This window comes from Pteropus vampyrus, unplaced genomic scaffold (assembly GCF_000151845.1).
Source record: "Pteropus vampyrus isolate Shadow unplaced genomic scaffold, Pvam_2.0 Scaffold20, whole genome shotgun sequence".
In the NCBI taxonomy this organism is placed as follows: Eukaryota; Metazoa; Chordata; class Mammalia; order Chiroptera; family Pteropodidae; genus Pteropus; species Pteropus vampyrus.
The window spans coordinates 12,412,953-12,435,760 of record NW_011888801.1 but is presented as its reverse complement, the minus strand read 5'-3'; the positions used below and the strand labels follow the sequence as shown (position 1 = coordinate 12,435,760).

Genomic DNA, 22,808 nt, shown 5'->3' with positions numbered 1-22,808 from the left:
GAGATTGGGTATGAAAACACCAAGCACAGACCATCACAGCCCCTAAGTCTCTATTTCCTTATATATCAGTGGGGTGATAATGCCTCTTCCCCAGGTGGCCTCTTTGGGGTCCAGGGGAAAGTATGGAACTGGTCTGAGAACCAGGACTAGGAACCAGGTCTCACCTTGCGCACCACTCCGGTGGTGACCGCGATGTTCTCTGCCTCCTCCACGGTCTTGGTGGCCACAGTGTTGACGCTGGTGACCACGGCCTCACTCACTGCATTGGCCTGCTCCTTGGTCTTCTCAGCCACTGTGGGAGGACTCTGGCTGGCCTTGGCCCTGACCCCTCCCCACTCAGGCCTGGCCTGCCCAAGTCAGGCCTGAGCAGCCCCTTTCCCAGGCCAACCCTGGGTCTAACCTCAGGTTTCGAGGGTTCTGGGTCCATGTGCAGTTTGGAACCCCAGCTGGGGGGTAAAGAGAACCTTGGGCATGGGCCTTTAGTACAGGGTGCAGAAGTCCCTGGAGGTCCTAACCCCCATGTTCCCTGGTCCTAGGCTCCTCACCTGAGGTCACGCTCTGCACGACACCCTCCTTGGTCTTCGCTCCTGGGGAGGAAATGGAGGCATCAGCCCAGGCCCACTCCTCTTAGTGTTGGGAGGGGAGTGGTCAGGGCAACAGAACAGCTAGACAAGCTTTGGGGCTGGTGTCGGATAAGGATGATGTCTGGAGGCCAGCAGTCCCTTCAAAAGCCACTTCCTGCCGTGTCTGGGGGAAAGGATCGGATGGGAAGTGAACAGGACAGGATGGGGCATGAGAGAGATAGGGCCTGAGGTGGGGTCTGGATCCCCCTCAGGCGTGGCCTGAGCTTCAGAAGCAGCAGCAAGACAGGGCTGACAAGAGCTGAGTCATCATCTTGGCTTCCTCTTCGGGGGAGCTGATGGGGGATGGGGCTAGACAGGACACTGAGTCTGGGTCTCATCTCCCTAGCCCCACCCCTTCCCTCTGAGTAGGGTGGGGTCCTGTGGCCTGGTTGCTGAGCACCTGGTTGCTAGCTCAGCTGCGGAGACTCCAGGCTCAGTGTGGCTTTTTATCTGAGTCAAGGGGCCCTGGAGGAGGGGAGTTGTGTGTGCATAAACAGGTGTATCTCAGAGCCAAGTACCTCTCCTGCTTTCCTGCCCCAGTGATCCCTGGAGTCCTGAGGAGGCACAAACGGACACTGGTGTGTGTGGAGAGTAGGGGTGCCCTGGGCCCAGAGACCCTGACCCAACACCCAGGTCCTCATACCCTCCCAAAATGCCACCCAGAGGGTATGGGATAAGGTCAGACCCAAAGTAACTGGGCATTCTGGGCTCTGGCCACCAAGCTGTTCCTCCCTGCCCCACCCAAACTCACCCACATACATCACACCCTCCTTGGTCTTCTCAGCCGCTTCTGTCACCCCCTGCTTGGTCTTTTCCACAGCGCCCACCACACCCTCCTTGGCGATGGAGAAGCCCTTCTTGAAGACATCCATGGTGGTGGCAGGAACAGAAGCCTGATTCTCCCTGTAAGCTGTGGCTGGAGCTGGCGCAAGTGCTGCCGCAGCCAGTGTCCCCACTGCTGCCTCTTATTGACGCCGATGAAATATTGATGATGCAGCAGCGGCTGGCCTGTGGGAGCCCAGCCAGCCTAGGGGGCGGGGCGGGAGGGAGGGCGGGAGGGCGGGTAGGGGCTGGCAGCAGAGTCTGGACACATCCTTATCCATCACTGCCCCTCATTAATTCACTGCCCTGTCCACCCGCAGGGACAGCCCTGGCTAGGGACTCTTATGTCTGGGGCTGTTGTGTCTGTGACATCTAGGGCAGAGAGGGAAGGCACTTTCATTACCAGTGTCCCAGGTAGGGTAGGGGTCAGGGCCACGCAGACCTGTCAGGCAGGAGTGGCCAACCTCCCAGACTGGCCTGGGCTGCCCAGCCACTTACTGTGAAGCCCACATCCAGGGGTGCAGTAAGGCCAGGTGGAGAATCCAAGGTAGAGCCCGCAAAGGCTTCCCCACGCCCTAGCCTTTGGCTACACATTATGTGGCCCTTAGACAGCTCCCTTCTCCCTCTGAGCCTCCACCCACCTGCTGGCTCCCACAGCGCAGCTATGACAGGTGCTGAGTAGGCATGAAATGTCCCCCACTTCCTGGCCACCAGCATGGATGGGTACCAGTTTCCCTGAGACTGACCAACCACTTCCTGCAACCCCACCTCAACCCTTGTGCTCATCTCCTGACTCCCATGCATACATGTTCACTGGGGCCACCTCCCTGAGTTTCCCACACCACCAGGGTCCCTGACCCAAGTCTTTCCAGGGCACAGGAACCAACTGGGTTGTGGGCTGCCTCTGTGGGGGCCTGAGGTGGGGGTTGGGGGTGTGTGTGTGTGAGGGGGCTGGACTAGACGCGGGTGGGCCGGCCCAGGCCATTTCCTCTCTTTGTTGTCCCTGTGTTTTCTTTTCCTTTCAGACTTAACTTGAAGCAGTTTCTGGAATCACTGGCAGAGGCTGAGTATGCCCACTGCCAAGATGATCCTGACACTGCTGCTCAGCCTCGGGGGAACCCTGGGCTGGGGGCTGCTGTGGGCCCAGGCCCAGGCCCCCAGTACCAGGTTCTCTGATCCACACAGCCCCGGGCTGCCTGGGGTCTGGAGGGCAGAGGTTGAGGACATCGGCAGGGACCCATTCAGTCGGTAAGAAGGGGCCTGGGCCTTGGGGTGGGGTCATGGTGATGGATCTGAGTCCCAGGTCAGCCAGATCAGGGGCTTTCTGGACATCAGTTACCCATCTGTGAATGGGCTAATATTATCTATTCGCTGGGCAGCTGTGAAGCTGAATGAGGTGCTAGGTGCCAGGCTTCCCTTCAAGAGATTACCTCCAGCCAGCCAGGGCTGGGCACCCTAGGGCTCAGCCATAGGACCACAGGAAATTCCCTGTTTGACTTGTAGCAGAGAATGGGCCTGGGGGTTGGGTAGGGCAGGAACACTTCTTGTCATCAACCATTCAGCATGGGGTGTTGAGGGGTCTGTGGTTCCGGAAATTTCCAGCTGGCCTGACAGAAGTTCATATTTTTTGAACTAAGTCAGTCTTGAAAGCCGAGACAAGGTGAGGCTGGCCCATAAGCCGTAGAGGACAGATACTTCTGGGGACTGGATTTTGATCCGCATGCCCAGGATGACTGGTGTGGGTCCTTAGCCTGAGTCTGAGAGTGAGCAGTGATCAGAGAGGGTGCCCTGTTCCATCTCCCAAATAAAAAGATGTGACATCCAGCAAGCTCTGCTTCAGCTCCCCTCTGGGAGTGGGCAGAATGGCCTTGCCACTGGACCAGGACACTATTTTTAGGCCTTTTGTTTGTCCAGGGCCAGGATCCTCCTGCTGATAAGTTGCTGGGCCTGCAGGTCCCTCCTCACAGTACCCCACAGTCAGAGCAGCAGGTGCCATTTACTGGGCCAGGCACCTTGCCAAGTGTTATCTCAGTTAATCCTCCCAATAGCCTCAGTTACAGAGGAACCTGAGGTTCAGAGAGGCTAAGCAGCTGGCCCAAGGCCACACAGTTAAGAAGAGCTTGGGCCAGGTCCAGAATCTGACTCCAGAGCTCATGCCATGATCCCTGAAGTACTCAAAAGCAGCCCTGGCCCCCAAATGTGCCTATTCCCTTACCCACTGCCAACACACACACACACACACACACACACACTTCATTGAGGACATACATATAGATTTGGAGAATGGCCAACTCACACCTACCCAGTCTCCCTGTCTGAGATTGATCATCACGTAAACTTACAGAATGCATCTGCCTGGGACAGTTCTACACAGCTCTGACATTTCAAGGTGAATATATTTGTTGGACACTTTCCTTGAAGTAGATTTGAATATGGAGAGGCAGTAAGTGAGTGCACGCTGACCCCCCAGAGAAGGAGGGGATGGCTGTGTGGGGAGGAATGGCCCCAAGGTAGACCTAGAGAGATCCCATTCCTACCTGCCCCCAATTCTACTCAGGGCTGGGAGGCACAGGTGATTTTTGGTGGGGAACCTACCCACCCCGCTCTGAACTAAGCACCAACCCTCCTCTCCCCAAATCATTAGCTCCATGCTTCTGTCTCTAGGCCTCCTGACCCCGTTGATGAAAAGGAGGATGGGGGACCCGGGTGAATAGGAAGGAAATAGGAGACACTTCTTTTTCTCCTCACTTATGGGCTGCCCTGCAGGGGTCACTCAGCCATTATCTGAGTGGCCCCCGGTGTTTGCAGAGTGTGTGTGGGTGTGTGCACAAGGATACCTTGGCCCAGCAATATCCAGAGAGGTGTCCCAAGCCCTAGTCCCAGGGGCATCCAGGGGGTCCCAGCAGGCCCGCTGGGTCTCCTTCCCACAATCAGGAAGCTTTGGTCCCCTCTGGCCAAGCCCAGGTTGTCAAGGCCTCCAGAGGGGCTGGTGAGAAAGGAAGGAAATGCTGCTCCGGCTTCCTTGGGCTGATTGCTTCCCGTGCTCCTGTGAAGAGACAGGCGGAAACACTGCTCCAGCCTCCCTCCTGCAACAGGGGAAGGGGAGGTGGAACAGGCACTCCTACTCAAGCAGAGGTGCCAACACTATCAGCCACAAGCCTGGTGGACTCACCACCCCTGGCTACCAAAACCAGACTTCCTGCCCTGCATTTGCCTCTCAAACCTATTTCTGTGGCCAGGGGCCAGGGCAGGCCCTGGACACAGACTCAGATAAGACCCTCTGTAAGGAGAAGTTTAAACGGAATAACTTGGTGCCTGATGCCAGATTCTGAGGTGGAGGAGGGATGTAGTTGAGAGCTTCCTAGGTTCCCGGGGACTCTGCCCAGCAGGGCCCAGTGAGCGAGCTAGTTACTTGGGTATTGGACTCTGGAAGAGGAGGCTCTTTTGTGCTCCCTGGCTTTGGTGAGTGTGGTGAGAGCAGCAAGATGTGGGCTCCTCGGGCGCAGGAAACACAGGACTGAGCCTGTGGAGGGGACTGATCTGAGCCCCAGGCAAGATGCCTCATGTGCATATTGTTGTGACAGCGCTGAGGTCACCACTATTCTCTCCACTTTGCACATTGTGAGGCTTGTGTGAGGGGCACTACCCAGTGCCACACAGTTCCTAAGTGACAGGTCAGAGCCTGGGCCCACCTTTGCTGGGCTGCCAATCCTTGGTGTCCTCTGTCCTGTCTCCCCCAAGATGAGTGGGAGTGTAGGAGATGCTGCTCTCAGCATCCCAGCTGGCCCCGGCCCCCAGCATCATCTTCCCCTTACCCACATTCAAGGCACATTTGTGATTTTCGCAGCTGAGGCTCAGAGGAATCACATGTATCGCACGTATTGCTGGGAGTCACACAGGAGCCTGGTGGAGCCGAGGCACGCAGCTGTACCTCTTGCACTGGTTCTTGCTCTCTGAGGCACAGGACCCTAGGCACAATGAGGGAAGACCCCCACTTGTTGTGATTCTCACAACAAGAAGGGTGGGGGTGCTACTGGCATCTGGTGCGATGCTGCTCAACACCCTACAATACGCACAGCACAGTCCTGCACCCCCACAACAAAGAATCAGTCAGTCCCAAATGGAAGACCCCCAGAGTCACACTCAGAGAACCCTGGCTCTGGGCTGGATGTCGAGTGGGCCGCAGGCTCCTCTGCCAAGGCCCCTTTCTGGCTCAAAGCTCTGCAAAATTCACCCCTGGAGTGATCACATTCTCAGTCGCATTCAGGGCCTCAGAGAACAAGGATGCTGAGAACATGCCCTCCTCCCCAAGAAGACTTCAAGGGCAGCTAGAGGTGGGTTTTAGTGGCCGATTATGAGGCACTTATGTGTCCCAGGGGGCAGTGGCAGCAGCACATTCATAATTCAGAAGGCTCTAGCTAACAGCCTTTTCCCTGCTAGAAACTCTCTGCCTTCCCCATAGCCCCTCCCTCTGCCCCCAGGGAGAGGCCAGTAGTGGGAATCTTCTCCCTTTCCAGGACTGTGGGAAGTGTGTATATGTGGTGGGGTGCAATGCTGAAGGTCACCCTGAGTCCAGGGACAGAGAGGGGAGGAGAGCCCAGGTCTCCCAGCTTCCATTAGAAGCTACAAAGGATTTAGCCACCTCTCTCCTGCCTGGGGCTGGGCATCAGGTTCGGGCCATGTTGGAGGTCCAGGGCAGGCCCAAAAGTGGTTGGAGGAACCCCACACTCATTTCTAGGCTGGCGCCTGTCTCTCAATAAAACACTGTGAGATGAGGGTACAAGGAGAGTGCGGGCCTGAGACCAGGAGGCAGTGAGAACAATGGGGCACCTCAGCAAGCTGGGCTTGGGGGTGCCGGCTCAGAGGGCCAGCAAGAAGCTGCCAAGAGCTGGAGGAAACCAAAGCAAAGGTCAGGAATGTTCCCAGGGCTTCTGGGCCAGCAGCCTGTACTGTGCCAAGGGGATAGGGCTGCCAAGGGAGGGGGAGCGTGGGCAGAGAGAACAGAGGCTGCTGGAGCCTGATATTTGGGCAGGTCAGAAGAGAAAGTTCCTGGGCAGGAAGGGTGGACAGCACTGTTCCCAGTTCCAGGAGCTCGAGGTGGAAAGTCCCAGTCAGTCCCTGGCAGGCTGGACCAGCATCAGCACGCCCAGGACCCAAGCCTCTGGATCCTTTGGAGCAGTTCCGAGGGTATGCAAGGAGTAAACTTTATTTCAAGCAGCTGTTTCTCAACCTCAGACCTATTGACATTTGGGATTGACTGATTCTTTGTTGTGGGGGTGCAGGACTGTGCTGTGTGTATTGTAGGGTGTTGAGCAGCATCCCACCAGATGCCAGTAGCAACCCCACCCTTCTTGTTGTGAGAACCATAAATGTCTTCAGAAGTTGCCAAATACACCTGGGGGAAAGTCTCCTCTCCCCAGTTGAGAATTACTGGTTCAGAGAAACACTTACTCCAGGGCTGGGCCCATATTCCAGGAATTTCCACGGGGCCCAGTGTGGGGATGGGTGGGGCTGAAGTTTCTGGTCCTTGAAACAGTCTGTGCAGGCTGAGACCTGGGCCCAGCACTCCCACAGTCCACTGTTTCAGTGTTGAATAAAAATTCTCTGCTTAAAATCAGGGCCAGCTTCGTGGGCATGCAACCTAAGCAGTCTACATAGCGCTTAGCACTCAGAAGAGCCCCACACTTAGTTGAATCTCTATTATTGACTCTCATTTCATTTTGCACTGGATCCTACAGATGATGTAGTTGGTCTTGTGTAAAATATATACTATCTGTCCCTTTCTAGAAAAATTTTGCTGAACTTCTGGGTAGAGTCCAACCTATAAGGTTTGTTGAGACAATCAAAAGCCCCAGCTCCTTCTAGTCCCCCAAAGCAATGACTTCCATCACTTCAGGTGATTGTTTTGGCATTTACCTCTGGATCTCTAATAATATGCTCATATGGCTACTTCTTGGTAAGCAGCATTATCTATGATTCAGCTCTTATTCCACTTCCATACCTCCACCCCAACACGCATTCACATATGTGCCTGAGCACACATCCATGTGCACACACGGGCACACGCGCTTCCCATCTATCATTCTCCCATATTGTCATTTTGAGTATTTACATTCATATGACTACATATACTACTTAGAGTTGAGACTTGAAAAAACTATGAATCCTCCCACCCCATGCACTTTTGGTTTTCCCTGGAGGAAACAATTATCTTTTTTTCTTTTGCTTAGTTTTCTGTGTCTTTGTCATATTCTATATCTCAGTCAGTTGCACACATCTGAGCTCACCTTTCATCTGTGTCAGGTGTTTGACCACCTTTATCCTTAGAAACACCTCCTCTCTCAGAGCTGCAGCTGTGCTCTAGTCTGGACTGGGCCCCTTGCCCACTGCCCATCATTGTCCTGGGCTCTCCATGCACCATCTCCCTGGGCACTCCCTGCTGGAACTCCTGTTTCCTGATGCCATGCTTTCCTCCTTCTTGGTGCTATCTCTTGTTTTGATGGAGCACCTCTGTCACAATGGTACTCAGTGTTTTAGAATGGCAGTGTTTTAGAATGACCCAGAGGTCTTTAAAATGCTGATGCCCAGGACTCAAACCCAGAAACAAAATCTCGTTTAACTTGCCTGGGCTCTTTTTCTGGTGGGAGAGGGGGGTATTCTTATTTTTAAAGTACCACGTGGTGGTTTTGATGTGAAGATTTAGTGGTAAGATTGAGAACCACTATTCTAGTAGCTCCCTGATGAGAGATTCTGGGGAGGAAAATGTTTTGAAACCTGGCATGCTGAAAGTGTCTTTATTCTGCTCTCCTTACCTTGACTGATGGTTAGGCTGGGTATTGTATTCTAAATTGGAAATCATTTTCCTTCAGTAATTTGAAGGTAATTCCCTGTTGTATTCTAAAGTTTAGTATTGCTGTTGAGAAGATCAAGGCTATTCTAATTGCTGATGTGTATGTGTATGTGTGTGTGTGTCTTGGTTTTTCTCTCTGGACAGTGTAGACTCACTTTGATTCCCAGAATTCTAAAATGTCATAATGATGTTTTATTTTCATAGTAATGTGGGTAATTAGTGGGCCTTTTGACTCTGAAAATCCAAGTCCTTCACCTCTGAAACATTTGGTTCTTTTTCATCGATGATTCTGTCCTTCTGGTCTCTTTCTTTTCTCTCTCTGGAACTCCTGTTGTTTGTATGTTGGATTTCTAGCACGGGTCCTTTATTTTTTCTGATCTTTTCTCTCCTGTTTTTCATCTCTCAGTTTGCTCTTCTTTCAGGGAAATTTCTTTAACATTACCCTCTAACGTTTTTATTATATTTCTTTTGCATTTCTACTGTTATGTTTTTAATTCCCAAGGGTTCTTTTTGTTCTCTTTTTATATAACTTCCTGTTCTTATTTCTTGGATGCACTAGGTTCTCTTGTCATCTAGGACTTTTTTTTTTTTTTTTACAGTAGAAAAGTTTTATTAGAAGGGAAAGTACACTTCCAGATGTGGAAACAGGCCTGAGCAAGAGAAGCGTGGCTCAAAAAGTCTCGTCTGGTACTATTAATGCAAACTTGCGAGAAGTTCTCTTCTCCCTGCATAGTCTTGGATTTTAGCAAGTTGAGTTTTTTCCATTTGCTTGTTTTGACTTCCTTCTTTTATAATAGAGATTTTCCTCAAGGATCATCCTTGAATGTCTTCTTAAGAGTAGAGAGACTGAGAAGCTGATTGGAAGCTGGGTATCCGGATGGTGCTTTCTGATCTGTTTTGTTATAGGTTGCTTTGCTGGGCTATTTCATTGGTGGGACCCATGATGTCAGTGTCTTTAGGTCTTTCTCTTGAGCAAGGTCATTTCCCTGACAAGCTTTTGCAGTTTGCTGCCAAGAGTATAAAGCCTGGCTGCCAAGCTTCTTGCAGCTGAGTGGAAAAGCAGGCTGGGGCGTGTGTGTGTGTGTGTATGTGTATTTGTGTGTGTGTGTGTTGGGGGGGTGGGGGGTCTCTGCACTCAAAATAGATATAATCACTCAGTCCACCTCAATTCTTCTCATCCCTCCCTGGCAGCATCCCTATGTGAGTGTGCCTGATAGCCCCAGATCAGAGATCAGCTCCAGAGAATAAAAGCTCAGGCCCAATAGCCACTCTATCTCCAAAGCCCCTGAACATTGCTTCCTAACTTCTCATAAATGTGGCCATGTCTCTCCATAACCTCCACCATCATTCAGTGCAAGCTATCTGTGTCTCTGACCTAGATTCCTAACAAAACCACCTATGTCTTGTCCCATTCTGTCCTTGTTGAACCAATTAATGAGTGAGGGTGGCTCGTTCATGTCACTTCCCTGCTTAAACTTCCCATGCCTTCAAGACACAGTTTAGTGCCTAGCTGGCACTCAAGGCCTCCATAGTCTACCTTCTTACCTCTGCATTCTCTCCTCCGCAGCCCCCACCCTCTGCACCTCTGAAGGGTCACACACTTCTGTTATAGCTCTTGCTGCTTCAGGCAGCCCAATTATCACCTCCTCCTGAAAGTCTCCTCAGGTCCTAACACCTGTCACACCATCTAAGATTGCCTGCTCTCCCTTGGGACACTGAAGGGAAGGTCTGCACTTCTATATCAGCACTGAATGCTGTTGAGCTTGGGCTCAGCACCTGGTACCCATGAGGTGTTGAGCTAAACTGAGCTATGGGATCATTGCCACTAGCAGCTCTGGAGAGCTCTGCTCTGGGAGCTGACTGCTGGGGAAGGGCCTTCTTCTAAGCCTGTCAAGTATGCCACTGGATCAGTGAGCTTGGGCTCTATCAGCAGTGAGCATCTCCACACTCCTGGACCTACAAAGCATGCAGAAGGAGAAGCTCCCTCCTGGTATTCCGAATGCTGAGCGTGATCCCCAAATCACCCTGTAGGACCTCAGCGTTGGTGACCTTTCCCAGAGAAGGGAGTGTATGACCTAGCTACTTACCCCTACAACTATTTGAAAGTCCATTTCCATAATGGCCATAATGGGGCATGACCAGGGAGCGGTGCTCTTCCTGCAGCTAGGTCTCTGGTGAAAAAAGATGTGAGTGGTAATTGGGGAGGCTGCTGGGGCAGTGATTCAGAGTTCCCTGAGCACTTTTAAGGAGCCAGGCACTGAATACTCATCCACCCACTTAGAGGAGGGTATTGCAATCTCCTTTGGATAGATGGAGAATGGAAACTCCCTAAGTGCCTCACTCAAGGTCACACAACCAGAAAATAGGAAAGATTTAAACCCAGGTCTCTCTAGGCCCAGTGGCACCGTGCTGCCTCCCTGGCACCAGGAGAAACAGTGAGAGCCCTTCCTGCCTCTGTGGGTAGTTTTGCTATGACTTTTGGGGGTCTCCTCGGCCTCCCTGTGCTGTCCCTGAGGAGGCTTTCTGGAAATTGATGGAACAGGTGCCTTTGCAGGCAGGTTTTATGGTGCTTCTGCTCTGGAGCTGAGAAATGAATAATGCAGAACACTACCTTCTCAGGTTAATGGATTCCAGAATCCCTGGCATTGGGTGGGGCAGGGAAGTGGGGGTGGGGTACTCTGCACTGGCACCCCCTGTTAACCTCTAGGAAGGGTTGTGGGATGGGAGCCTTGGCATGGCTCAGCAGCCCTCTCTTCTGGCTCGATTTTTCCAGTAACTGGTGCCCCTACCAGAAGTCCAGGCTGGTCACCTTCGTAGCCGCTTGCAAAACAGAGAAATTCCTCGTCCACTCGCAGCAGCCATGTCCTCAGGGGGCTCCGGACTGCCAGAAAATCAAAGTCATGTGAGTGGGGGCAGGGCAGGGTAAGCCATTAGTCCGGTTCCCACCTTGGTTCACTCCGGAGTCACTGAGCTAGCCCTCTTCCCCCAGGTACCGTATGGCCCACAAGCCAGTGTACCAGGTCAAGCAGAAGGTGCTGGCCTCCGTGGCCTGGAGGTGCTGCCCGGGCTTTGCTGGCTCCAACTGCCAGTACCATGGTAGGTCTCACTGTGGTCCCCTCCCCGCTCAACCTGTGACCCCAGAGGTTGTGCAGCTCCTTTGATCTCTTGGGGTAAACATCTGATGCCTCTTCTCTGCAGATCCCACTGGGATCCCTGAGCCTGCAGATCTAGCTGATGGCCTCCAGGAGACTTGGGATGAGCCAGTCAGCTTTGAATCTGGTATGTTGCTTTCCTGGATGATGCAGGAGGGGAGACAGGCAGAAAGAACCCATGTACCTAAACCCTATCCTCTGATTGGGTGGTGCCAGTTTTGGAAAACTTTGCCCCCGGAATCAGCAGAGGCCCCTCTGAGGGCATCGCCCTACCCCATAACCAAGCAGGCTAGGTTCACAGGGCCCTCAGTGACCTGTCTGCTGGTAAAGCACACGCACCCTTTTCCTTGACCTCATTTTCTAGGCAGGACAATTCATCTGGCACCTTCCTTGCTCCCTGAGCTACACAAGCTCCCATGACCTGGAAGAAGCCTTCCAACACCCCTGCCCCACAACCAGGGTCAGGAAGTCATGCTGTCTCTGTTCTTGAGTCAGCATAGGAGAACTACCACAAGATCCCATTTCAAGGCAGGGCCAATGATGAGATGGTGAATGACTTTTATTATGTGATGAACTCCTATCTATTGACAAGGGCTGTCTAAAATGATGTTGAGAGGCCACGTCTATGTTGCTGAGGAGGAAAATGTGCCATGATTGATGAATCATATCTGCTATGGGTGTGGGTGGCAGGGTAAGAACTTACCATGTATTTGCCCTTCTGGAACTAAAGGCTTCTAAGCTCCGGCTCAGAGGCCATCAGCATACACTTCTTTGCTCTGAACTCTGAAATCTTCTCTGAACCTTATGATTTGCCCAGGCCTGGGGAGTTAGCCCTCAACACTATTTCTTATGTATCTTCAGGCCACCCAGTTACAGAGACCAGTAACATTCTGGTACAGCAGGAACACCCACTGAGAGATCTCCAGAATGACATTCACCACATGGCAGACAGCCTTCCAGGCCTGTGGAAGGCCTTGGCAAGCAACCTCACAGCTGCAATGACTGAGGCAAATCAGACAGAGCTTGGTGAGTGTCAGCCTCCATGGGCTGAGGTAGAACCTGATCGCGCCCAGGAGGATGAGTGGGAGGGGAGTCAGGAAGGCCCAAACCTCAGAGGACCCCCTCTCTAGTCCCAACCTGGGGAAGGTATCTGCTCTGTCAGGGCTTGTGTCAAAATGTGCATCTGTTGCAGAGTCTCCTGTCAGATCCTTGGAGCAAGTGCTGCATTTCAGCCCCATTTGGAAGAGCTTTAACCAAAGTCTGCACAGCCTCTCCCAGGCCATAAGAAACCTATCTGTTGATGTGGAGACCAATCGACAGGCCATCAAGATGGTTCAGGAGAGTGCTGTGCCCAGGGCTGACTTCCAGGAACTTGGTGCCAAATTTGACACCAAGATCCAGGAGAATGTCCAGAGAGTGGGTCAGCTGCAGCAAGACGTGGAGGACCGCCTGCACGCCCAGCAACTTTCCCTGAGCCACTCCCTCTCTGAGGTTCAGGCCGATGTGGACACCAAGCTGAAGAGGCTCCTTAAGGCTCAGGAGCACCTGGGGTCCAATGGCAGCCTGGTGGTGGCAGCAGTAGGGGCTGCAGCAAGGCCGGAGCCAGAGAGCCTGCAGGCCAGGCTGGGCCAGCTGCAGAGGAACCTCTCCGCACTGCATCTGGTCACCAGCCGCAAGGAAGAGGAGTTACAGAACACCCTGGCAGACATGAGAGCAACCCTAGCGAGGCACGTGGATGAGATCAGGGAGCTGTATTCTGAATCCGATGAGACCTTTGATCAGATCAGCAAAGTGGAGCGGCAAGTGGAGGAGCTGCAAGTGAATCACACGGCACTGCGCGAGCTGCGTGTGATCTTGATGGAGAAATCACTGATCATGGAGGAGAACAAGGAGGAGGTTGAGAGGCAGCTCCTGGAGCTTAACCTCACCCTCCAGCACCTGCAGGGCAGCCACGCAGACCTCATCAAGTACGTCAAGGACTGCAACTGCCAGAAGCTCTATTTCGACCTGGACGTCATCCGGGAGGGCCAGAGGGACACCACACGCGCCCTGGAAGAGGCTCAAGTAAACCTGGATGAGCGGCACCAGCGGGATGGCTCCTCCCTGCAGGCCTTGAGCAGCACAGTGGCCACCTTGTCGCTGGCGGTGGAAGCACACCAGGCGGACGACGAGCGGGCGCGGGCCGACCGGGCGCGGCTCCGGAGCCAGGTTCAGGCGCTGGGCGGCGAAGCCAGTGCGCTGAGGACCGCCGAGGGTGAGCTCCGCGGTGAGATCCGCCAGCTGCACAGCTCCTTCGCGGCGCTCCTGGAGGATGCGCTGCGGCACGAGGCCGTGCTAGCTGCCCTCTTCGGGGAGGAGGTGATGGAGGAGATGTCCGAGGAGGCACCAGGACCGCTACCCCTACGCTATGAACAGATCCGCACCAGCCTCCAGGATGCGGCCAACGGGCTGCGCGAGCAGGCGCTGGGCTGGGCCGCGCTGGCCGCCAGAGTGACAGCTCTGGAGCAGGCTGCAGGAGGTGGCCGGCAGGGCCCCGAGCGTCTGGAGTCCAGCCACGACACAATGGGGCTGGCACAGCAGCTCCAGCGCATAGGCTCCGACATAAAGCGGCTGGAGCAGTGCTGTGAGGCCTCCTGGGCCACTGCCCTCAACAGCTCCCTGGAGGATCTCCACAGAGCGCTTTCCACGACTCAGCGTGGCCTAGAGCAGCACCAAGAGCTTTTCCACAGCCTCTTTGGGAACTTCCAAGGACTTGTGGCAACCAACGTCAGCCTGGACCTGGGGAAACTGCAGGTCATGTTGAGCAGGAAAGGGAAGAAGCAGCAGAAAGGACTGGAAGTTCCCCGGAGGAGGGACAAGAAACAAGTAGAGCCTTTGGCCTATGCCCATTTCAGAGGGCCAGTGCTGGGTGCCCTGGGAGCAGAGCTCCATGAGGCAGGTGAGTTCCTGGCCCCTGGAGACTGGGCAAATCTAGGAGGACAGGGCTGTCTGCAAGCAGCTGTTCTGCCTCAGAGGAGGACTGGGGCGAAAGAGAACAGGATGGCAGTCATGACTACACAGGGCTTGGCCTTGCCTTTGACCCACTTTCCATTCAGAGTGAGGGACATCTTAAGTTCCCTGGAGTATAAAGAGGTACAAGTCACAAGAACCAGCCCTCAGTGAGCAGGCAGAGCCACTCCATGTAAACCTTTGAGGCTCATGTATACACAGCTGGCTGATGCCACTCTCTATAGAGCAGGGAGGGGAATGCCTCCTTTTCTTCTATGCCATACCTCAGATCCCTCCACCTCAGCCATTCATCAACCCCACTTCACCACCCCCCACCCCACTCATGTGTCTAACCAGTGTGTGGATGGGGCTGGTGTCACCTGCCATGGGCAGCACCTCATTAAGAGATGAATACAGCAAAAGACCTTGGGCCTTGAAAAGAGCTCATTCTGCTAACTGGCTGGTTGGGGGCTCCCTCTAAAACTCAACCCAAGCCACAGTCAGGTTAGCTCGAATGGGTGCAGAAGAAAGATAGAAGATGGGAAGACCCATCTTTCTTCCCTGCACTAGATCTCCTGCAATGCCCTTCTTGGGCTTTGCCATGTTGAATCATCACAGCAGCTCAAGAATGCATCAACTGCCATCTTTCCTAAAACTGAGGCTCTGTCAGGGATAGTGTCCTATTGAAACAGCTAGTGAGAGGCACAGAGGAGCCCTGAACCCAGTCCAGCTGTCTCTAGGGTGCTGGCTCTTCCCAAGGGAAAGGCCTTCAATGGCTGGTCCCTGCAGGGCCCTAGGAACCTGGGCCTGGGAACCCAGTTCTGAGGCTGAAGTGATGTCAGCCAGCCTTCCCATTCCCCTTCTTGAGTATGGCCTTGGGAAGGGGATCACTAGTTTCTGTGCTTCAAGTGACTCTCCTCTGACAGAAGCTGGCCTTGGGGCTATGGCCACCTCCTTGCCCAGACATGGGGCTAGATACAAGGCCACCATCTGGGCTATCTGTACCCTGAGTTAGCCTGGCATGTGGGACATCGTTACCGAAGGTCCCACCCCAAGCCTGCTCTGCTCCCACTGACCCTCCATTATGGCCCCAAAGGCTGCGTCTCACTGGGGGCAGTGAACAGAGCACAGGCTCTAGCACCACTTGTCTCGGTTTCTGCCTCTGTGAAATGGAATCATCACATCTATATCAAAGGGTTGTATGAAGATGAACAGATACATTTACCAAATGCCTAGCACAAGGCTTAACATTTAGTAGAAACCAGTTAATGTTTTCCTGTTTCCCCAGCATTCTCAGGGTTAACTCTTCCATCGTTTTCCCACTTGTGAGTGCAAGGCCTCAACTGCTGATAGTTTAGGAATTTGAATTTACCACTACAATAATTTGTTATTTGAAAAGAATTTTTTCCCCTTAGAATTAAAAATTCCCCCTTATTTGTCTTGCAGGAAGGAAAGCCACAGGGCTTGAATTTGCCTACTAGCAAATCAGGAAGCACAACCCTCCCTCCTTCTGAGGACAGTTAGGCCCACTGGCTAGTTGGCCTAAAACTCAACCCCAAGCCACAGATTGGCTCGAATGGGTGCAAGAGGGACCAAGCACCGGTAGAGGGCGTCTAGGCTGGCCTTCCTTCGGCTGGCAGAACGCCCCACCTCCTGGGTGCTGCGGGAACTGCAGGGCCAGCAGTAGGCCTTCGATGTGACACAATCTTACATAAATGAGAAAGTTTTCTGAACTCTAATTCTCAGAAAATCTTCTAGAACTAGAAAGGAACAAAATTTTATCATTCACAAGGCTATTGCTGGGCCTGAAGCCAAATTACTAAGACTCTAGTTCTGAGACCTAAATCACTAACTGCTATGCAGATTTTCCTCTTTTAGGTAGGCCTTGGTTTCATCCCTGAGGAATGGGGAGTTTGCTCTTAACAGAGAGACAGAAAGAGAGGGAAGGAGAGAGAGAAGAGGGAAAGCAGCAGAGAGAGAGAGGGAAAGAGGGAGGGAGAGTGAGAAAGTGTACAAGCGTGTTGAGGGAGCACTACAGAGGAATGACCTCGTCAGTGCCAAGGCCAGTGTCATGGCTAGAACCTCAGTAGGACTCACCCTTCCTGTCCGATCTTCTGTCCCTGTCCCTGTCCCTGTCCCTGTCCGGGCATCTTGGCCAGACAGCCCAGCCTGTTCCTTCCTCACTGTACCTTCACTCTCTACACAGAAGGCTTCTTCTGGCTTCATGCTTGTGTTCTCTTACTTATTCTAAGGCTGGCTAAAGTGCTTCTTCAAGTGGGAAGAGCACCAGAAATCAGGAGATCCAAAGACAGTTCCCAGTTTGGTCATGAGTTAGTGCCATCTGGAGCAAGCTTTCCCTTTCTAGGTCTGTTTCCCCATCTGTAACCCCAAGGCTCTGTGCAACATTTTGAAAACATTAAGATGACCAACTTGAAAGCTTTTCTTCCTTGGTCCCACCTGCTCTTCTCTAAGGTCCTGTGTCAAATATCTGGCAGGAACCATCCTTCACTGTTCCTTAGTTATCTTACCAGTGTTAGCATTGTTACCTAGAGGATAGGTACGTTTTCTCTTTCCCTTGGGTACCTCAAGATCCCTAGCAGTAGTGACAGTCATATGAGAGTCAAGAGTGCGGGGTTCCTGTCTCAGTCTGCCATTGATAAGCCATGTTAAGCATTGGACCAGTTAGGCTCAAGACTCAAAGTGTCCTCAGTCAGGGGTACTTATGTCTCAAGGATGTTGGAAGGAAAAGGGATCAAACAAGAAAGTGCTTTTAAAAAACTACACCAGTAGAAACAACAGACTTGTATTTTCCTTTCTCTCAACTAATGAAATACGAAGAATTGGCCTGTTAGCCCCCACTCTGAGATATATTGCTCTTGGGGATATCTAGGTTATCTAGCAATAGTGAGCTGTTTCTGATGTTAATAAAGGGAGGAAGGTAGGTCTCAGGGTTTAATTTCCCGTCCAAGGAAGTGAGGAACCGAGTCACTGAGCACTTTCTTCCTGCGTTCCAGGCTCCCCTGTGGCCTTCTATGCCAGCTTTTCAGAAGGGACAGCTGCCCTACAGACAGTGAAGTTCAACACTACTTACATCAACATTGGCAGCAGCTACTTCCCTGAAGATGGCTACTTCCAAGCCCCCGAGCGTGGGGTCTACCTATTTGCAGTGAGCATTGAATTTGGCCCGGGGCCAGGCACCGGGCAACTGGTGTTTGGAGGTCACCATCGGACCCCTGTCTGTGCCACTGAGGAGCAGAGGAGTGGAAGCACGGCGACAACCTTTGCTATGGCGGAGCTGCAAAAGGGTGAGAGAGTGTGGTTTGAGTTAACCCAGGGATCAGTACTAAAGAGAAGCCCACCAGGGACTGCATTTGGGGGCTTCCTGATGTTCAAGACCTGAATACTGGGGCCCAGCTCTGACCAGACATTGTGGACTTGCCCAGCTCTTCTTGAGGCTCTGGCCAGGGTTGGTCTGGAGACCATCAGGTTGCTCTGGCTCTTCCCTAGAAACCTTCTGCAAAGAGCGGGCCTCCCTCTAGATGCACTGTTTGGGTATTTCTTAATGATGAGGACTGGAATGCTTCTCTCTGGGTGAGACCTTCTCTCCAGGGAAGTGTGAACCTCGGCGCGGGTGCCTTCTGAGGAGCATGACTTGGGCTCCAGCAACTTGATGCACCCTGTATTCTTCAGCTTCTTCGGTGTTTTGCTCCGCCTGTGACTGGAAACTTCCATACAACACTAAACAGTTCTCTCACTTCAGTCTCCCTGATCTTATGCTAGAAAATCATTCTTTCCTGGAAGGAATATGTTTAAAATAGAGGTGACATTTTCAACAATGTTGGAAACCAGTCTCCAACCACTAAAGGGCAGTAGGAGAAAACCAACCTGTTTGCTCTCTGTCAGTCAGAAATGGAGATAGTACTGGTGGAGTTAACCAAGGAAAACACAATTAGTATTTTTTCCTTAGTCTCAGTCCTTCCTTGAATTTATCCGTAACTTTAGTTTCCCTTCTTTTTCTCCTACCCTCATACAGGATAAAGGCCAAGAGATGCCAACCATGAACTAAAATATATATAGATTTCACCCTTTTACTTCCTCCAATAGCTTATGAGCAGCCTAATTCTTATTAGCCTCTCTACCAGGAAGGGAGCTGAGAGAGGGAGGGAAAGAAAGATTGTAAAAATATCCATCAATTTCATCGACTTTGGAATAAAGCAATGTCCTTCAAATCTCTGCCTGGTTTACTTATGGAGAGCAAAAAGATTTGGTAAAGTAGGTGGAAATGTGGGACAAAATGAAACTATTTGGGATAAATGTGACTTTCATTATTCAGGGCCCTATCTTACTTCACAATTTTAGTTAATTCTACATAAAACACTCTGAGGCCTCCAAAGTAGGCCTTGACATTAATATTGGATTAGACAGTACATACAGCTTAGAGTTGCAATTACTGCAGTATCAACATACGGTTTTCAAAAAACTGGATTCTAGAGCAACAGGCTTGAGAAAGCAGTCATCTAGTTGTCAGAAAATGTTTATGTTTTGTAGTAAGTATTCAATATTTGTTGAATATACTCTTCTCCATAAGAAAATCAAATGGGCTGGGTAGTGAAAAAGGACAGGAGTTGGTTGTCAGGGTTAACAGGGTGCCAGCCCTTCTCATATTTTCTGGAGGTCATTAATTCAAGTAATTATCCCTCAGGATTTAGTTACCACTAAACTTGGTGTGCTCAATGTGCTTAGACATCAGCATTAAAAGGAACAGTATTCCAGGCCACTCTGCCACTGACAGTTTGACATTGGAGTAAATCACAACCTGTAGCATGAGGTGGTTTACCTGACAACTCTTATTAAGTATTCTTGTATTTTATTATCTTGACTGCACTTTCAACTCTCACCTACCTGCCTTTCCAAACTCTTGCCAGGGGTTCTCACCGGGTGCAGGTCTGTTACCAAGACCAATCCTGACCCAAAGCATGACATATGTGGCCCATTCCAGACCAAAGACTGGAAAGCCAGTACCAGGTCACCCTTGCTGCTAAGAAGACCACACCATGTGTTCTTTCTGCTCAGTATTGCTATTATTGGTCAGGCCGTGCTGATGACCAAGTGGAAACATCAGGGTGATGCAGTCTTATTTAAAATTTTCATTTGGAATTTATTGCACATAGAGTAAATTGATCTTCCCCATAAAGGGCACATGTCCTCCAAACCTCATATGGCTGGTGCTCTTCAAGAGAGAAGTTATACATAGAAGTGCTAACTGATAAGCTCTGCCAGCAGCATGAAAGTTGCTCCAGAAGTTTCTGGGATGAGAATTAGAGAAACAATGAGTTTTAGACAGAGTGCTTTGCCTGCAAATTTCACAAAACCTTAATATAAAGTTTAAGTGCAAATTTTCTATTTTAATACTTCTATAATTGGGACTCCAGATCAGAATGAATTCTAAAGTTCATTTCATAGATTTCTTATCTCCACTAAGGCATCTAATATCTCCGGTGGAATCTTTTTCACTGTCTTCCAAGTAGATGTCCTGTTACCCCAGGTCAATGTTAAAACACCCTTCACTTGTGGCATCCTAAACAAGAGAGCTCACTGAGTACACAGTAGTATCATACCTTCTCAAACCTGATAGAAAAAAAAATAATAACAAAATACCACTGAAAAACAAAAAAGGGTACCATAAGCAGATCGGAAAATTTTAGTAATTCCTAAAAAGTAGGAAGTAGAAGGGAAACAGCAACATGAAATCATAACCCCAAACTCTGAGACTGTTAGAGGGATGGGAGTGATTTCAGGGGACCCCAAATTCAAACCCAGCCCCTCACAAACTTGGGAGAAGGGCCCAGTCAGTCCCTTTGTCCCTTGCCTGTGCAAAGCAGCCAGCAGGCATCAGCAGTGGTCTCTGCTTTGAGTTAAGTAGTGCAGGTCAATCCTGAGCCTCAAGTTGGGGTAGCTACTAACTCTCTGGAGACAGGAAGGTCCCACACCCAGATGACACTTATAACCTTACTGAGATCAAACCCAAGGGAGTCAATCCAAAGATGAGTTTCCACAAACCACAACATAATGTCGAAATAACTCCTGACCTTTATTTCAGAAAACACCATGGAGGGGATATATGGTCTTAAAGCTCTTCTCTCATCTCCTGAAGCTCCTCTGGTATCCCATGATGTTTATCTTGAGATAAACATCAAAAACTCCTCTGGGAGCTCTAGTCCCAGTACCCCACCCTTCTCCATGAAGAAGCTCCCCCAAACCTGGCCTGGCAATGACAAACTCTTTGGGGCAGGAGAGTAAAGGAGGTAAATAAATGGAGTGGGGGAAAGCCTGAATCCTGTTGAGTAGGCAGAGAAGAAAGGATTACTTACGTTTGCTCTAACAAATAGCTATTATTCCACACTCTCTAATAAAAACAGGAAGCTGAGGAACATGGAACTGAGATGAACAAGGATTCACTAATACAAAAATGAGCAACTAGCCCCAAATTGCCAAACATTTGTAGAAAAGTAGTGTCATGAATAAGATTTTGGAATATATAAATCTCTCAAAAAACACAAAAAATTGTAAACATAAATGTTGATTATTTGCAACCCAGATCCTGGTCGCTCCCCTAAAAGGAACCAGGGTGCCCTGGAAAAATGGCTGGGGTAAGGAAAGTACCAGATGAGCCTGGAACATCTTAATGTGACAAAAAGCAACGCGTGCTTTAAAAATGATGAGCACCGGTCAAAAGCACTCAGGAGCTAGTTTGAACTCCCAGTAGCCAAGTCTGGGTCAATTTGAACGTCAAAATAAATAATGATCTAATAAGACTATAACTCATTGAAAAAAATAAGAATCCATGAGTCCATAATGGTGATATCTACATCATGGCCTCCTGATGGGATGCCCTGAGAAGGATAGACATCATGTCCACAAATTCACTAACCTTTACTCCAGAAAATGTCAGTATCACAAAAGACAAGAGCTGGAGAAGTGTTTCAGATTGAAGGTGAATAGGGAGACAACTGAATGTAAGATACTAGATAGATTCTGGACCAGAAAAACATGCTCTCAAAGACTTTAATAAAATGACTGGCAAAACTTAAAAGGTCTTCAGATTATGGTATTGCTGGTGATTGTTATGGTATCGATGTAAACTTTCCTGATTTTGAGAACTGTACATAAATGGTTGTATAATAGATTATTCCTGAGGTATTTAGGGATAAAGAGGCGTGGGCTCTGCAAATTTAGTACAAGTAGTTCAGAAAAAAGTATGTGTATATATGTGTGTACACAAATTCTAAGATGAGCCTTTGTGATTTTTGTATACATTCACAGAATGAAAAAGCGATTGTGGCAAAATTTATAAATCTGGGTGAAGGGTAAATGGCATTGTTTATACTATTTTTGCAACTTTTCTGGAAGTTTGAAATTCTTTCAAAATAGAAGTTAAAATTTGGTTGCTGAAATAAAAAACTCAGTAGATGGGCTGAAAAGCAAACGGTAGGATGTAACATAAAAGAGACGTTATGAAATCTGTTAGAAACATATGGCAATCCTAGTATTTGTCTAATAGTTTTAGAATAAGAAAAGTGAAAGAAGGGATGAAATAAATAATGGAAGTTCCCAAATCCAAGGAAAAATTAAAAGGACCCATTTACTACTGAGTAACAGAATGTTTGTAACTAGACATACAAGTTAAACTTCAAAAATTGTTTCTTGTATGAAAAATTAAGTTAAATTACAAAGAAGTTAATTAGATACATGTCACACTTCTCACTGGCAGTAAGGGATGCTGGAAGACCATGGAGTAAGTATCTTCAGAGTTAGATTCTATCTCCAGCCAAAATACTAGCAAAGTATGACAGAATCAAATATAAAAATGGCTTTGTGTTTGACTGAAATGTATTCCACAACAGTGGTCTTTTCTGTCACAGCTTGTCTTTTACCATTTTCAACACTTACTTGGATTTTAGTACAGGAGAGTAATAGAGAACAAAGCAATAGATGTACTTTATCAATCCAAGTCAGCAATCTGATTCTAAATTTGCTTTAAAAAAATGGCTCCTCCCTCAAAAAAAAAAAAAAAAAAGGCCCAAGTTCTTTCTTCTTTTACCTTGAAAATATTTTCAGTATAAGAATTTCATATTGACTTTTAAATATTGGCAACATTTCAAGTTGCCTGTGTAAAATTTAGGATGAGTAGTGAAGTGGATGTAAGGGACACCGGGGTATCTGGAATTGCCTTGAATTTCATTTTGAGCATACATGGGATACTCTGAGTGAAAGTAACTGGACAAAGACCAGGAAGATGAAGTTCAGAGGAGTAACAGGTAGGCCACACATAATGCACCTAAAAATGAGAATAGCAGTTCCTACCTCAAAGGG

The 22,808-nt window shown here is 49.9% G+C and overlaps 2 protein-coding genes across 4 annotated transcripts in view; one reads left to right on the top strand and one right to left on the bottom strand.

Moving 5' to 3' along the window:
• Positions 1-1,602, bottom strand: part of SNCG (synuclein gamma) — a 9,289-nt gene extending 7,687 nt beyond the window's left edge. For 2 of the 3 annotated variants that reach the window (XM_011355366.2, XM_023527880.1), the window contains exons 1-3: positions 1,375-1,511; positions 546-587; positions 165-292 (exon numbers count right to left, since the gene is read on the bottom strand). In XM_011355366.2, the coding sequence (XP_011353668.1) occupies positions 165-292; positions 546-587; positions 1,375-1,495 (291 nt within the window). In that variant the 5' untranslated portion in view covers positions 1,496-1,511. Of the gene's footprint in view, positions 1-164; positions 293-545; positions 588-1,374 lie in introns of all 3 variants that reach the window. The other variant, XM_011355365.1, reaches the window with a different exon arrangement.
• Positions 1,603-2,529: 927 nt separating this feature from the next.
• On the top strand, positions 2,530-20,652 carry MMRN2 (multimerin 2). The gene is made up of 7 exons (XM_011355364.2): positions 2,530-2,693; positions 11,069-11,197; positions 11,285-11,391; positions 11,494-11,574; positions 12,309-12,473; positions 12,640-14,385; positions 17,450-20,652. The coding sequence occupies exons 1-7, from the start codon at positions 2,530-2,532 to the stop codon at positions 17,833-17,835; spliced, it is 2,778 nt and encodes a 925-aa protein (XP_011353666.1). The 3' UTR covers positions 17,836-20,652.
• The last annotated feature ends 2,156 nt before the right edge of the window (positions 20,653-22,808 follow it).

Excerpts from the sequence above, each read along its gene's own strand:
- MMRN2 (XM_011355364.2), top strand. The coding sequence starts at position 2,530 with ATGATCCTGACACTGCTGCTCAGCCTCGGGGGAACCCTGGGCTGGGGG. Across the intron at positions 11,392-11,493 it reads CTCCAACTGCCAGTACCATG|ATCCCACTGGGATCCCTGAG; the intron begins GTAGGTCTCACT and ends TCTTCTCTGCAG. Across the intron at positions 14,386-17,449 it reads AGCAGAGCTCCATGAGGCAG|GCTCCCCTGTGGCCTTCTAT; the intron begins GTGAGTTCCTGG and ends CCTGCGTTCCAG.